General features: G+C 40.1%; 1 protein-coding gene across 3 annotated transcripts in view; it reads right to left on the bottom strand.

Annotated features, from left to right (window-relative positions):
- Nucleotides 1–15,419, bottom strand: part of LOC109936683 — a 113,150-nt gene that overhangs the window by 22,304 nt on the left and 75,427 nt on the right. For all 3 annotated transcript variants that reach the window (XM_048592957.1, XM_048592950.1, XM_048592965.1), the window contains exons 12-13: nucleotides 7,131–7,320; nucleotides 3,739–3,866 (exon numbers count right to left, since the gene is read on the bottom strand). In XM_048592957.1, coding sequence (XP_048448914.1) covers nucleotides 3,739–3,866; nucleotides 7,131–7,320 — 318 coding nt within the window. The remainder of the gene's footprint in view (nucleotides 1–3,738; nucleotides 3,867–7,130; nucleotides 7,321–15,419) is intronic.

The following is a 15,419-nucleotide window of genomic DNA, read 5'->3' as shown; positions in this document are numbered from 1 at the left end:
GGAAGGATGTGGAAGCTTTAGAGAGGGTGCAGAGGAGATTTACCAGGATGCTGCCTGGAATGGAGGGCAGGCCTTATGAGGAAAGGTTGAGGGAGCTAGGACTTTTCTCATTGGAGTGAAGAGAATGAGAGGTGAATTGATAGAGGTGTATAAGATGATGAGAGACATAGATAGAGTGGATAGCCAGAGACTTTTTCCCAGGGTGGAAATGGCTATCACAAGGGGGCATAACTTTAAGATGATCGGAGGAAGGTATAGGGGAGATGTCAGAGGTAGGTTCTTCACACAGAGAACGTTGGGTGCACGGAATGCGCTGCCAGCGGTGGTAGTGGAGTCTGACACATTAGAGACATTTAAGCGACTCTTGGATAGGCACATGGATGATAGTAAAATGAAGGGAATGCAGGGTAGTTTGATCTTAGAGTAGGATAATAGGTCGGCACAACATTGTGGGCGGAAGGGCCTGTACTGTGCTGTATTGTTCTATGTTTTATGTTTTATTAATTCACAGGATGTGGGCTTCACTGGTTAGACCAGCATTTGTTGCCATCCCTAATAGCTCAGAGAGCAGTTAAAAGTCAACCATATTGCTGTGTGTCTGGAGCCACAGGTAGGCTGACCAGATAAAAAAATGACAGTTTCCTTCCCTAAGGGACATTAGTGAACCAGATGGTTTTTCTATCAATTGACAATGGTTTTGTAATCATCATTAGCCCATTAATTCTAATTTTTTTTTTGAAATTAAATACCATCTACCATGATGGTATTTGAACCCAGGTCCCCAGAATGTTGTGTAGGTCTATGGATTAATAGTCTAACCTGCAGCTTGACCATGACCTGAGCATTTCTTTTTCCTTTGCTCCAACATGCCATCGTGATATGATTAAGATCATAAGACATAGGAGCAGAAATTAGGCCATGCGACCCATCAAGTCTGCTCTGCCATTCAATCATGGCTGATAAGTTCCTCAACCCCATTCTTCCACTTTCTCCCCGTAACCCCCGATCCCCTTGATAATCAAGAACTTACCTACCTCAGTCTTAAATGTACTCAATGACCTGGCCTCCACAGCCTTCTGTGGCAGTGAATTACACAGATTCACCACTCTGGCTGAAGAAGTTTCTCCTTATTTCCGTTCCAAAAGGTCTTCCCTTTACTCTTAGGCTGTGTCCTCGGATCCTAGACTCTCCTACCAATGGAAGCATCTTCCCAACATCCACTTTGTCAGGCCATTCAGTATTTTGAAAGTTTCAGTTAGATCCCCCCTCATCCTTCTAAACTCCAATGAGTATAGTCCCAGATTTCTCAAACGTTCCTCATATGTTAAACTTTCCATTCCTGGGACCATTCTTGTGAACCTCTTCTGAACCCGCTCCAGTGCCAGTACATCCTTCCTGAGATATGGGGCCCAAAACTGCACGCACTACTCCAAATGTGGCCTGACCAGAGCCTTATAAAGCCTCAGTAGTACATCCCTGCTTTTAAATTCAAGTCCTCTCAAAATAAATGCCAACATTGCATTTGCCTTCCTGACTACTGACTCAACCTGCAAGTTTACCTTGAGAGAATCCTGGACTAGAACTCCCAAGTCTCTTTGCACTTCAGACTTCTGAATTTTTTTCCCCATTTAGAAAATAGTCCATGCTTTTGATCTTCTTACCAAAGTGCATGACCTCACACTTTACCACATCGTACTCCATCTGCCACTTCTTTGCCCACTCTGCTAGCCTGTCCAAGTCCTTCTGCAGCCTCCCCACTTCTTCAAAACTACCTGTCCCTCCACCTATCTTTGTATCCTCTGCAAACTTAGCCAGAATGCCTAATTCCTTCATCAAGATCATTAATGTACAAAGTGAAGAGTTGTGGTCTCAGCAATGACCCTTGCGGAACACCACTCATCACCGGCTGTCATCCCGAGAAAGCCCCCTTTATCCCTACTCTCTGCTTTCTGCCAGACAACCAATCTTATATCCATGCTAGCACCTTACCTCTAACACCATGGGCCCTTATCTTACTCAGCAGCGTCCTGTGTGGCACCTGATCAAAGGCCTTCTTGAAGTTCAGGTAGGTAACATCCATTGGCTCTCCTTGGTCTACCCTGCTTGTTACTTCCTCAAAGAACTCTAGCAGATTTGTCAGGCATGACCTCCCCTTGATGAAACCATGCTGACTTTGCCATATTTTACTATACACTTACAGATATTCAGAAATCTCATCCTTCACAATGGACTCCAAAATCTTGCCCACGACTGAGGTTAGGCTAATCGGCCTATAATTTTCTGTCTTTGCCTTACTCCCTTTTTAAACAGGGGTGTCACATTAGTGATTTTCCAGTCCTCTGGGACCCTCCCTGACTCTAGCGATTCCTGAAAGATCACCACTAACTCTTCCACTATCTCTTCAGCTACCTCCTTTAGAACTCTGGGGTGTAGTCCATCTGGTCCAGGAACCACAACAATTTGAGTTTATGTATTGGCTTGAAATGCAAAGCCATTTCACAGTATTTTGCAGTATCAATCTAAATAACACTAAACAAAAAAAAGGTGTTGCAAAGTTATCTTCTCCCTCCACATACAACCTTAGAACGTTTAGTGCACTTGATGTCATACAATTGGTACCTGTCATCAGTAGCAGCTGCACGCACACCTCCCACCGGAGCCTCAGAAAATTCAGCATCAATATGCAAGTCACTCAGGATTTTTCATCAGGTTTTGTAATGGCATTATTTTTTAATTTACTATTATGTCTGGTTTAAACTGTATTCACCTTTGTTCCCATGACAGCCACATTATGTGTATATAACATTATCTTATGGCATTTAAAACATTGAGCATGTGTACACAGCCAATGAGTAACACAATTTTAAACATGTTGACTTAATATCAGTTGAATCATTGGCACAGAATTTCTTCAAACTGCTCCCATTCTGTCAAGATAATTTCACCACAAGTGCAACAGAATTCATTTTATAAATATAAAATTATGGCTATGCAGTGGGTTGTAGCTCTAGGAATTTTAGAGACTGCAAAACTATTTACATAAAGGTAACTAATTACCATGTTTCCCATTCTCTTGGCTGGGAAAGGCACAAAGTCAACAAAACTTTATCTGCATTTTTCGAGATGTTTCCATTGGTAGAAAAGAAAATGTACAATAACTATTCTTAATCAGCAGCTCCACCATCACTGATGGATAAAAGAGAGGGCTTCAGCTTGAAGAGCATTTTTTTAACTCAAAAAGGCCATAGCTGCCTTGCCATAATGGTGGCGAGTAAACCCCTCCAACCCTGGACTGTCACCAGGAGTTTGCCATCATCGCCTTGCCATGATTCAGCCTCAATGCATGCTGATTAGAAAATTACAGCCTCTGCAAAGTGATCTTAATAGGCCTCATTCTACTTTAATCAGTCCCCCCTGTCCGACCACAACCCTGCCCGCAAAAAACGGCCCAGAGGTGAGAATAGCAGGAAATTGTTGGCTCATCCATCAGTGCTGCGTGTTAATTCAGTTTCTCTCTCTCCACAAATGCTGCCAGACCTCCTGAGTATTTCCAGATTCTTTTTATTTTATCTCTCCTTTTCCTCTGGTCAAATTTTGTTTGCTTATGATTGAGATCAATAAAATGCTAATTGGAGACCCGAAGATGTGAAACTTCATCCTACCTATCTATAACACAACATACCAAAATGCCAGGGTATCATTGTATTGATTACCAAATGTTTTTCTTTTGTTTCTTACCTGATGGTGGGCAAGTATGTGCCTATTTCAAACAGGCTGACATCTGTCAATTGAGGACAAAAGCTGAGAGTGAGGCGGTCCATTTTTGGGCACTGTCTCACAATGTGATGCACCACGCGATCATGAACCTATAAAAATGACAATATGGCATCCTATTCAGGCCCATTGGTAAAAATCAAGAGCGTCATGTACAGCATTATTTCAGTGCAAATCTCTCTGCCAACTGGATTTTATTTTTTAAAGTTTTGAACCCCTGACATTTTGTTGACCAGGCAATGGAATATGAGGTTTCTTTTCTAGCCTCACCCTATTTTCCTTTTACAAAGCAAATGCTCTATATCCCATGAAGTGGTATATATTGGGAAATCAGAAGTGTATGTAGTAAGGGAAATGCAGTAATCATGGGGGATTTCAATGTGTATTTAGATGGGGCTAAATCCAATGAGCACCAATGCCATGCTGGAATGTGTTTGAGTGTTTTCCGAGCAACATGTTGAGTAACCAACTAGAGCACCAGCTATTTTAAATCTTGCCTTATGCAATTAGAAAGGCCTAATTAGTATTCTTGTGTGATAGAATTTTTCGTGAAGTTTGAAACAATTGTAAATAAAAACCAAAAGATCTGCGGACGCTGGAAATCAGAAACAAAAACAGAAATTGCTGGAAAAGCTTAGCAGGTCTAGTAGCATCTGTGGAGGGAAATCAGTGTTAACATTTCGGGTCCAGTGACCCTTTCCATTTGAGGACCCAAAACGCCAATTCCGATTTCTCTCCATAGGTGCTGCCAGACTTATTGAAAAAATTCCGATTAACAGCATCTGTAGTTTTTTCAGTTTTTATTTACAAAAAAATTGTAGTTTGATGTAACTGATGAAGAGAGAATAGAATATGAATGGATATAGCAATAAACAAAATAAACTGTAAAAGTAGCTATAGATATGTAAAAAAAAACACATTAGGAATGACAAATGTGGAGGCATTACATGCAAAGTCTAAAGAGCTTTTAACAGAAGATAGAGAAATGGCAGAGAAGCGAAAGAAGTACTTTGTGTCTGTTTTCACAAGACAGGACATAAATAGTTTTCCTGAAATAATTAAGATCCAAGGGTCTAGTGAGAGTGTGAAATTGAAAGATATTAAAAATAACTACTGAAGAAATTGATGAGACTGAAAGTTATCAAACCCCTGGGACATGATGACCATCATCCTGGAGTGTTAAAAAAGATATCTTCAGAGGTAGTGGATGTATTGGATCATCTTTCAACCTTCCACTAATTTTGCAGTGATGCCTGCAGATTGAAAGGTTGCAAATAGAACCCCACTGCTTAAGGAAGGAAGGGCAAAGTAAACAGGAATTACAAACCTGTTAGCCTGACATCAGTCCTACAGAGACTACTAGATGCTACTATAACGGATGTCATTACTGGATATTTAGAAAATAAACCCAGTTTGGACAGTGTCAACATGAATTAATGAAGGGGTAATCATTTGCAACAAATCTAATAGAGATTTCTGACAATGTTACTGGCAGAGGGAACCAGTGGATATATAGATTTTTGGAAAGCTTTTGATAAAGGTCCACACAGGAGGTTAGTAGACAAAACTAAACACATGGAATTCGTGGTAATAAAATGGCATGGATTGAGGATTGGTTCAAAGCTAAATGCAGAGACAGTAAGAATAAATGGAACATTTCCCCTCATGTTCTTATCAGATGTGGGGCAGATATCTGTAGCTTGCTAGAAGATCTGTTGCCTGCCGGATTTGGTGGTTGTGCATTACCAGAACTCAAAATTACAATGATTTCAACATTTTTGTTCCAGAGCCTTAGAAAGCTCTGCAATAGACATATTCAGAATCTTATCAGTTGAGGACAAATGAATTCGGTTTCTGATGGATTGTTTGCCAGAACTGGCAATTTTGTCAACTTTGCTTGTAATTATCTTGTTCAAAGTGAATGTGCACTCAGCTTGACAGCTTCAGTTAACTTTCCATCCATGGATGTTAGCAATGAATGCATACATGACATTCTAGGCATCCATAGAACAGCCATAGGGGTTTCCATTCCATCAAGACATAACCGATAAGGAACCAGCAAAAAATCTTTTGTAGGTGCGAATGAGATTCCCAGAGAGCTGCTGTGACATTTCTGTCATGGAGCACTCCAAACTCTCTGATCTCTTTGAACTTTAAAGCTGACCTAAATGATGGTTGCTGAGCAATGTGCAATATAATGTCAGAATGATAAAGCCCAACAATGAATGCCATGTAACCACCCGAAATGTGAACAGGCCATTAGCATATTGAAGATGCAATTCAAGTTCCTTGACAGATTTGGAGGGCCTTGCAATACACAGCAGACAGTTCCGACAGAATGGTCAGAGCCTGCTGTACATCCAAAACAACAAAGCTTGAACCTTTAGGAGGACAAAAGCTAACACTTTCCTCAAGTGATTCAGTTTGGGGGCAGAAAGAAGCAAAGGAGGAGGGGCACGGTCATTCGGACAATGTATACTCAGCTGCTCACATTGTTGCTTGGGATGCTGGAGATAATGCTTTTATTAATCCAAGGTTTCAGTTTTACTGACTTGGTTTTCAAAATCCTCAGAGTTCCTCGCCTCCGTCTTTCTGACAGCACCACATCCCTCCAAGATATCAGTGCTCCTATAATTCCGGTCTCTTGTACATCCCTGGTTGGTCATTCCTTCTCTGGAATTCCCTCCCTACACCTATCCTCCTCCAAATCACACTTTCCCTTTTTAAAAGAATCCTTAAAAACTTATCAAAAAGTACTGTAGGGTAAATGATAATGATAGATGTCACTTATCCTAACATAGATTGAGAAAGTAATGCTGTAAAGGGAAGAGAGATGGAAGTGCTTCTAAAGTTTGTACAGGAAATTTTCTTCAGCATTTCACTTCTGGCCTATGAGGAGGTGCCATTACTGTATATGGGGAATGAGGTGGGTCAACTGGATGTAGTGTCGGTAATGGAACATATAGGAAACAGCATGGCAAGTATGTTTTAAACAGTTGTTCTTTCAATTGCAGCATAATAAACGGTTTATTGAAGAGCTTGATGTGATGCACTTAGAGACAAATTTTATTTGCGCAGTTGGCCTCAGAGAAGCCAACCAGTGGAACCTCAAACATAATAAGGCCTCTTGATTGCACATGCAAGGTCCAGTCCTGCTTCAGGTTTCAGCACAATACATCAATTCTTTGACATTTACCAATATGACAGGAAGCACAATCATAGTTTGTAATGTGTGTGAGCTGCCTGTCCACAAAATTGGTGCTGTACAACTAAATTTATAGGCCCTAGTATTTCAAATTCTAATTACTATTTCAATTTGCAAACTTATCCAAGCATCAGATTTTTTCTAGTCTTACCGCGTTCAGTCCTGATAAGTTCAAAACAGTTAGATGTTGCAAGCTGGTCACCATCTGAATTAGACAAGAGGTTGTAATGTTTGGTATTCTGCCAATGTTCAGGTTCTGTAGGTTTGAGCACTTCCGTGCCATATAGCTCAAACAAGGTGCACTTAGTTCATGACATCCAAACACTTCCAGCTCTTCCAGACTGAGTAACAAGACAGAGAGAACAATTAGCTCTCCTTGTGCCAGAGATTTTTTTTTTAAATAGGCGTGATTGGAGTTTGCTTTTCCAGTTCTTGAATAAAGCTGCAAACAAAAGGCCTAAGTTAGTGACCAGCTAAAACACAACTATTACTTACATAATAATTAAATCTTGAGCAAAAGCAAGAGCTGATTTTATGCAATAATGCTCCAGTAGAGAGGCTCACATGGCTGGAGCAAATATCAGCAAGTCGTGGATGCACTCCCCATTATTTTCCATTCATCAATTTCATAACTTTACAGTGAAGTGTTGGCAGTCGCATCACTTGTTGAGATATTTGAAATATATCCTACCTTGTGTCCACTTGACACCAGCTTCTAGATAACTCTGGACCAACATAAAAGTGAGAAATCTGTTTTACTAAACCCCTGAGAAACCATAGCATTCTACTGTCATTTAATATGCCTCACTGCTTTAGGAATGGATCTAGCAATATAGCCAATTGATCTGAAATAGATTCTGCAGCTTTTGCAAAATTATTTAAATTACTGACGATGGTGAAAATAGTGGGCAAGGTTTACAATGTGTATTATTGTACCTTCATTAATTTTCATATACTTTTATGTAAAGCATTGAAAACAAAATTTTCAATTTTCATTCCCCTGAGGTATTAGATCAAAAGCATTTAATATTTTTGAGCCATATATTTTATTGAATCTAGAAGGTTGGCAAACTAAGTGCATAGCAAGGCCTCTAAATTACAGGAAAGACTGGTTGTAGAATTAGAAACTTTAACATATCATAAAATACACATTTGAACATATACTCTTATTTTCAAGTGTCTTCACAACAGCGAGACTGTAACAGATTTAGGGAAGGTAAGGCCACATATCCTCATCCTCAAAGCAGATGCCAGTCACTGAGGCTGTGGCCAGCAACAAAAACGAGACCATAGAAAAAGGATACCATGTATTGACATAATCCACAGTTTTACTCACATTTCCCATCATTCCACAATCTAATCTGCAATCTCTAAATGAGGTTACAGTACATGCCTCTTTCATCATTTCCATTTACCAATTCCCACTTCCCTCCCTTACCCTTTTACATTTCTCTTTGCAGATTCTCAAAAACTGCGAACTAATCAGGCACAGCTGGTACAAGAGTGTATAGGCCAACAGCAGCAGGGCAGTGATAAAGATTAGTGTACGGTGTACATACTGCCATTGTATCCTCTTTAGAGGGCAGCACCGAGACAGGATTGGAATGCAGTAAGTCACCAGGTACATGTGGCATGCAGCCAAGGAAGGAGGATGGGCTCACACAGACATCAGCTCAGCAGACAACTTTGATGGAGTGACCTGACATACTGAACAATAAAAAACCCAGCATTTAAACCAGATCTAAAGTCTAAGCTGCAACAGGAAGGTAGATACACAATATCACAAGTTAGCACTGTGAAATACAGAATTTTAAAGGAGGGCTTTATATTACTTTACATGATATTAATAGTTTATTTTTTGAAACTTTTGTAGCACCAGATTCACATAAAGCAGTTTCCACTTTTCATCTCCAGAATTCAGTCCCAAACATCCTATTTATGATATGACACAAATATGCACTCCTTTTGTTTGAACCTCTTGTGTTAAAAATGTGTCAATTTGTATAACCTATCCACAAAAGACTCGAAAGTGATCAGTTTACTAGTCTTCCGGTGTTGAATTTAAATTCACCAAGAGGAGAGTTGCTGACTTGCTTTAGAAGAAGTACTGTACAAGCAGTACAGTGGAAGGAGCACATGGTTTATTGTTTATGTTCAGTCAGCATGACGGCTGATTTGCATGCTCCAAGTTCTTAGGAAATTAATATTTTACTTTCAACAGAGAAAGCACAGCCTTGATGTGAATTGTCAATCACACCTAAAGTATGTATTTTGTTTCTTTTGTTCTGTACCTTTATAAAAAGGAATCCATTCACTGTGAGAACACAAAGCTCCAGGACTTTGCAAATGTGATGAAACAGCCATTTGTAACCATATACAAGTTATAGGTGTCCTTTATACCTTTTGGGAACCATTTAGGCTTCATATGTTTTATGCTTGTATGACGAAAAGTCATCAACACAACACAAACTGTAGGCATAAAATTTGTCATGTTGATCCAGATGCCTTAAATGGGAAACATGAATGGGCACTCTTGGTAGAAAGCAATACCGGTCAGGACGACACGTAAGGAATTCATAGGTATAATCGCTATAATTTTCCATCCATTAATTAAACACCTTGGGATGTTTTACTGTATTCAAGGCACTATAGAAACACAAAATTGTTAAGTGTATGACTTCATAAAGTATCTCTTAACTGTCAACTCACACTGCAAAAATAAATATGACTAAAAGCAAGAAGCAGCACTTGCCTAAAAGGGTGCATGGTATATGAAAATGGCACTAACACATTCTGCCTCACATTTTTTTTCATTCCCTGTCTTTCTTCATAATCCGTTGGCTATGCATTGTACACTTTACTATGGTGATGTAGGCAGACAAATTATAGAAAAATTGTGTGATTTTTCTGTATGTAATATATATATTTAATATAATTTATTGCAAGTTTGGATCAGCAAGAGACTTTTTTTGTATCTGAAGTTTATTCTTTATTAGTCACTTGTGGGATGTGTGTGTTGCTGGCTGGCCAGCATTTAATGCCCAACCCTAGTTGCCGTTGTGAAGGTGGTGGTGAGCTGCCTTCTTGAACCGCTGCAGTCCATCTGCTGTGGGTTGACCCAAAATGTCATTATGGAGGGAATTCCAAGATTTTGACCCAGCAACAGTGAAGGAAGGAATAGAGATATATTTCCAAGTCAGGAAGATGAGTGGCTTGTAGAGCAACTTGCAGGTGGTGGTGTTACCATGTATCTGCTGACCTTGTCCTCCTAGATGGAAGTGGCTCTGGTTTGGAAGGTTGTGTTGTGTAAGGATAGTTGGTGAATTTCTGCAGTTCTTCTTGTAGATAGTATGCACTGCTGCTACTGAGTATCAGTGGTGGAGGGAGTGGATGTTTGTGGATGTGGTGCCAACCAAGCAGGCTGCTTTGTCCTGGATGGCGTCAAGATTCTTGAGTGTTGCTAGAGTTGCATCCATCCAGGCAAGTGGGGACGATTCCATCACACTCCTGACTTGGGCCTGGTAGATGGTGGACAGGCTTTGGGGAGTCAGGAGGTGAATTTCTCACTGCAGTATTCCTAGCCTCTGGCCTGCTCTTGTAGCCACTGTGTTTATGTGGTGAGTCCAGTTGAGTTTCCGGAAAATGGTAACCCCAAGAATGATGATAGTGGGGGTTTCAGTAATGACAACACCATTAAATATCAAGAAACGGTGGTTAGATTGTCTCTTGTTGGAGATGGTCATAGCCTGGCATTTGTATGGCATGGATTTTACTTGCCACTTGTCAGCCCAAGCCTGGATATTGTCCAAGACTTGTTACATTTGAACATGGGCTGCTTCAGTATCTGATGAGTCACGAGTGGTGCTGAACATTGAGCAATCATCAGCGAACATCCCCATTTCTGACCTTATGGCTGAGGGAAGGTCATTGATGAAGGAGCTGAAGATGATTGGGCCGAAGACACTACTCTGAAGAACTCCTGCGGAGGTGACTGACCTGCAACAGCCACAACCATCATCTTATGCCAGATATGCCTCCAACTAACAAACAGTTTGTCCCTGATACCCATTGATTCCAGTTTCAGTAAGGCTCCTGATGCCACACTCAGGCGAATGCAGTCTTGATGTGAGGAGCTGTCACTCTTACCTCACCCCTGGAATTCAGCTCTTTGTCCATGTTTGAACCATGTTTGTAATGAGGTCAGGAACTGATTGGCCCTGATGGAACCCAAACTGGGCATCACTGAGCAGGCTATTGCTGAGCAGGTGCTGCTCGTTAGAACTGTTGATGACACTTTCCGTCACTTTACTGATAATCTAGGGGAGACTGTTGGGACAGTAACCGGCCAGTTGGATTTATCCTGCTTTTATTCAATAGAACACACCTAGGCAATTTTCCACATTGTAACTGTACTAGAAGAGCTTGACACGGGGAGCGGCAAATTCTGCAGCACAGTACTATTGCAGGAATGTTGTCAGGGCCCATAACCTTTGCAGTATCCAGTGTCTCCAACTGTTTCTTGATATCATGGGGTGAATCAAATTGGCTGAAGACTGGTATTTGTGATGCTGGTGACCACTGGAGGAGGCTGCAATGGTTCATCCACTCGACACTTCTGCCTGAAGGTTGCTGCGAATGCTTCAGCCTTATCTTTAGTAGTGATGGGCTCTTCCATCATTGAAAATGGGGATATTTGTGGACCCACCTCCTCCAGTGAGTTGTTTAATTGTCCACCACAATTCATGACTGGATGTAGCAGGACTATGGAGTATAGATCTGATCCATTTGTTATAAGATCACTTAGCTCTATCTATCACTTATTGCTTATGCTGCTTGGCGTGTAAGTAGTAGCTTCACCAGGCTGACATTTTTAGGAATATCTGGTGCTGCTCCTGGCATGCCCTCCTGCACTCTCCATTGAGCCAGGGTTGATCCCCTGGCTTGATTGTAATGGTTGATTGAGGGACATGTTAGGCCATGAGGTTGTAGATTGTGCTGTAGTAAAATTCTGCTGCTGTTGATGGCCCACAGAACTTCATGGATGCTCAGATTTACGTTGCTAGATTTTTTCAAAGTCTATTTAACATGGTGATAGTGTACACAACACGATGGAGGGCCTTCTCAATGTGAATTAACTTGTATTTCTGTAACCGTAGTGACAGCTCCGAAAAGTTTTTGAAGCCTAGCTTTAGAATTAAGGATTTTTTAATGTACAATGGTAGGGTTTTATAACCAATAAAGATAACCGAGCTCCAGTTTACAAGGTTAATAGAGGTTTTTTTTAAGCTTAAGGAAAATACTCATAGCTGAGGGTGATTTTTTCAAAAGGTAGACAAACAGGAGGCTGGAAAAACACAGCAAGCCAGGCAGCATTTGGTCAACATTTCGGGTATAACCCTTCCTCAGTCCTGAGCTGAGCTCAGGTGTATTAAAGCTCCAGGAAGAAGCTATCCACAGTCCCATTCTAAAGGTTTAAAATCATCACTAACTTAAACCCATCAAGAAGTTAGAGACAGGGACTCAGTGAGTACGGTATGTGTAACGTTTTTGGGTACTGTATAAGGCACGTTTTTGGACACTCTACTAGTCATGTATTTTGGAAAATATATAAAAGCTACTGTTTTTCTTTTCAATTTAGAAAGGAGCATTTTAATAAGATAATACCTTTGTGGTGTTTAAAAGTCTTTGAATTTATGTTAGAAGTGGAGAGCTTGCGTTACTTTATCTTCATTTCTTTTGCTAATAAACTTCTGTTTTATTATTATGGCAAAATCTACAGTATTCTGCAGCTTATGTTTCAGCAAGGAGCCACATATTTCAAACCAAACCAATACAAAATATGATCTATCAAGTCAGGTTTCAGTCTGAGATTTGACTTGTTCAGTAATAACATTAGCTGGAGTCATAACACTGCTGCCATTTTAGCTTGGGACACTAATTGCTGAGATGGTTTCAATTCAAAGCATGTCTCTTTTTGCAAATTGATCCTATTTCTTGTCTCCATTCTGCCCCTCATTGATGTCATCTGAAGGGACAGTGTTAGTTTTTGCACTGAGGTACTTTTGCAATGTAGTCTGCACTGAAACCCGTGATTTTAAAGCTTTATATTTTAAGACCAACATTAATTGGAAAGGAAAACTGAAAAATACGCTCATAGGCCATGAGCTCCTATGATGCTGCTTGGCCTGCTGTGTTCATCCAGCCCTGCACCTTGTTGTCTCGGATTCTCCAGCATCTGCAGTTCCTACTATCTCTCATAGGCCATGAAGTGCTTTCAGACATCCAGAGATCATGAATAGCACTACATTAATGCAACACAATATTTTTCTTGCAAAAGTCTCTTGTAGTTTCTTGCAATAAATCAATGGTATAAAACATGAATATTACAATCAACTTATTTTCTAAAGACAGATATGTACTGTAAATATTATTTGAAATTTTGGGACATGAAATTTCTTCAAACTCCCCACTAAAAAACAACCTTCTGAGACAAAGCTCTTGAAAATAACTTTGAAAATATATGTGAGACTACAGAAACTGCTGGGTGAGTACTGCAGGGTTGCTCTGACTCTTCTCTGATGTTGCCTGATTAATTTGTCTTCCCTTAGAGATTTCTACACTACTACTCCTCATTTTGTAGCATTTGTAAAGCAGAATCCCAATTCGGAAGCCATTGCAAAGCCCTAAAATCCTCTGTCAATAATTGAAAATACAATATTTTTCAGGGATAATGCAGAATCCAAGGGTTTATTACAAAGCTTCAGTGAATCCCCATAAATGGTGAAAATCTCCATTAGTAGTCAAACTTCAAATGATGTCCCATTAAAAATGCACTTCCTGCCTAATGAATGGGTGCTGAAAATCTGCATCTTTTAAACAGTGATGCTGATGATCACTGGGAGCCTTGGGATAGAATGATGTAGTTCTGCGCTAACTGTTATTGGGAGAGTGTGCACAAATGCGGTGGAACCCTGATGCAGATTCGCCCTATCAGATCTTGATTCCACTAAAGCTTAATTGCCAATTTTCCTTCTTCCTCATCCCATAAATGTTGGATGCCCTGCATTTAATGCAGCAAGAATGGAACCTATAACATTTAGGAACCGAAGAAGTTTTAGCCTCTTTCTCTTCTAGGTGCTAGACCCATATCAAGGATAAAAAGTTAATTTATACTAGCCCATTATCTGATCAAACACATTCTCCAAAGAGTGGTGTTTATAGGAAATGCTGGCTGGAAAATTGACAGTCTGGCACTTTTACACTACCAGCCAGTCAAATGAGAGAAAGCAAGAGCCACAGATCAACAAATGCCCACATATGGAAACCATTCTTCAATAGAAACATTTCAAGAGAGTGCCACTAAGACCATTCAATGCAAGTGGCACCTGTGGAGCATTGCTGAACTCCAACAATATCACGTACTAGCAACCTAAACACCTAACTACAGTGCAGTTTAAAGTGTTGACCATTCGTTAGAACGGCTACTTCACTGGAGCTGAAGAGATGTCCCCCTTAGGATAATGATGATGATTTGGGTGATGCCCGATTCAATTTAGTGTGATTTAATTACACTTTGCACACAGTAAAACATTTTATGACATTCTTTCACTTCCTATAGATTTACTGATGGGTTTTAATCACAATTGACCCTGTGACAATAAGAAGAATGTTAATAAGAAATAAAACAATATCTATAGCCAAAATCAAAAATTATGTTAAAATCAAGATACTGCAGATTCAAATCTTGAAAATATACTTGCGTCACATGTGTTGTGATAGTATCTGTATTTAGCTTTAAAGGGCAACTGCTATCAATGATTACACAATTGAACAGGATATGATGTACTAGTCCCATGATTTGTAGCTAGTGCGAAAGCAGCAGGATAGAAGTCAGACATGTGCCTCATGGCACTCTATTGAACATTATCTGCAAACAGTCTTATCTTCACAGAAATTATTGCTTTGCCAAGTCTGGTGTATGACTGGTACTTTTACATGGAGTACAGAACAACGTAATAAGAAGGCAGGGTGACAGCCTAGTTGTGAAAATTTGACTAAGCAGAATATAATCCAAGGCAAAGCAACTGCAAGCCTCACCATCTGTACATAATTCTGCAGCTCTATAGGAATCTCAACAGAGCATACTAGGATTATACCAGCAGATATTGATTAATCGGTAAAATTGTTTAAATTGGGAGGATCTTCGTATTAAAAGCCTATCTTCTGCAAAGTCTAAGCAGAAACAAAAGGTAACAAGATGATGAGAGGTGGTCTTCCCCTTTAGGTGAAACATATCTTTCTTCAAATCCTATTCAAACCTCCTGCTCCTTAACATAAAACCATGTCCCCTAGTTATCTACCCTTCTACTAAGGGGAAAGATTTCTCCTTATTCACCTTTTTATGCCCCATATAACTTTCTACAACTCAGTCAGGTCTCCC

This window comes from Rhincodon typus, chromosome 3 (assembly GCF_021869965.1).
Source record: "Rhincodon typus isolate 14 chromosome 3, sRhiTyp1.1, whole genome shotgun sequence".
NCBI classification, from domain to species: Eukaryota; Metazoa; Chordata; class Chondrichthyes; order Orectolobiformes; family Rhincodontidae; genus Rhincodon; species Rhincodon typus.
The sequence above is the reverse complement of the archived record's forward strand: the minus strand, read 5'-3'. Positions and strand labels throughout refer to the sequence as shown.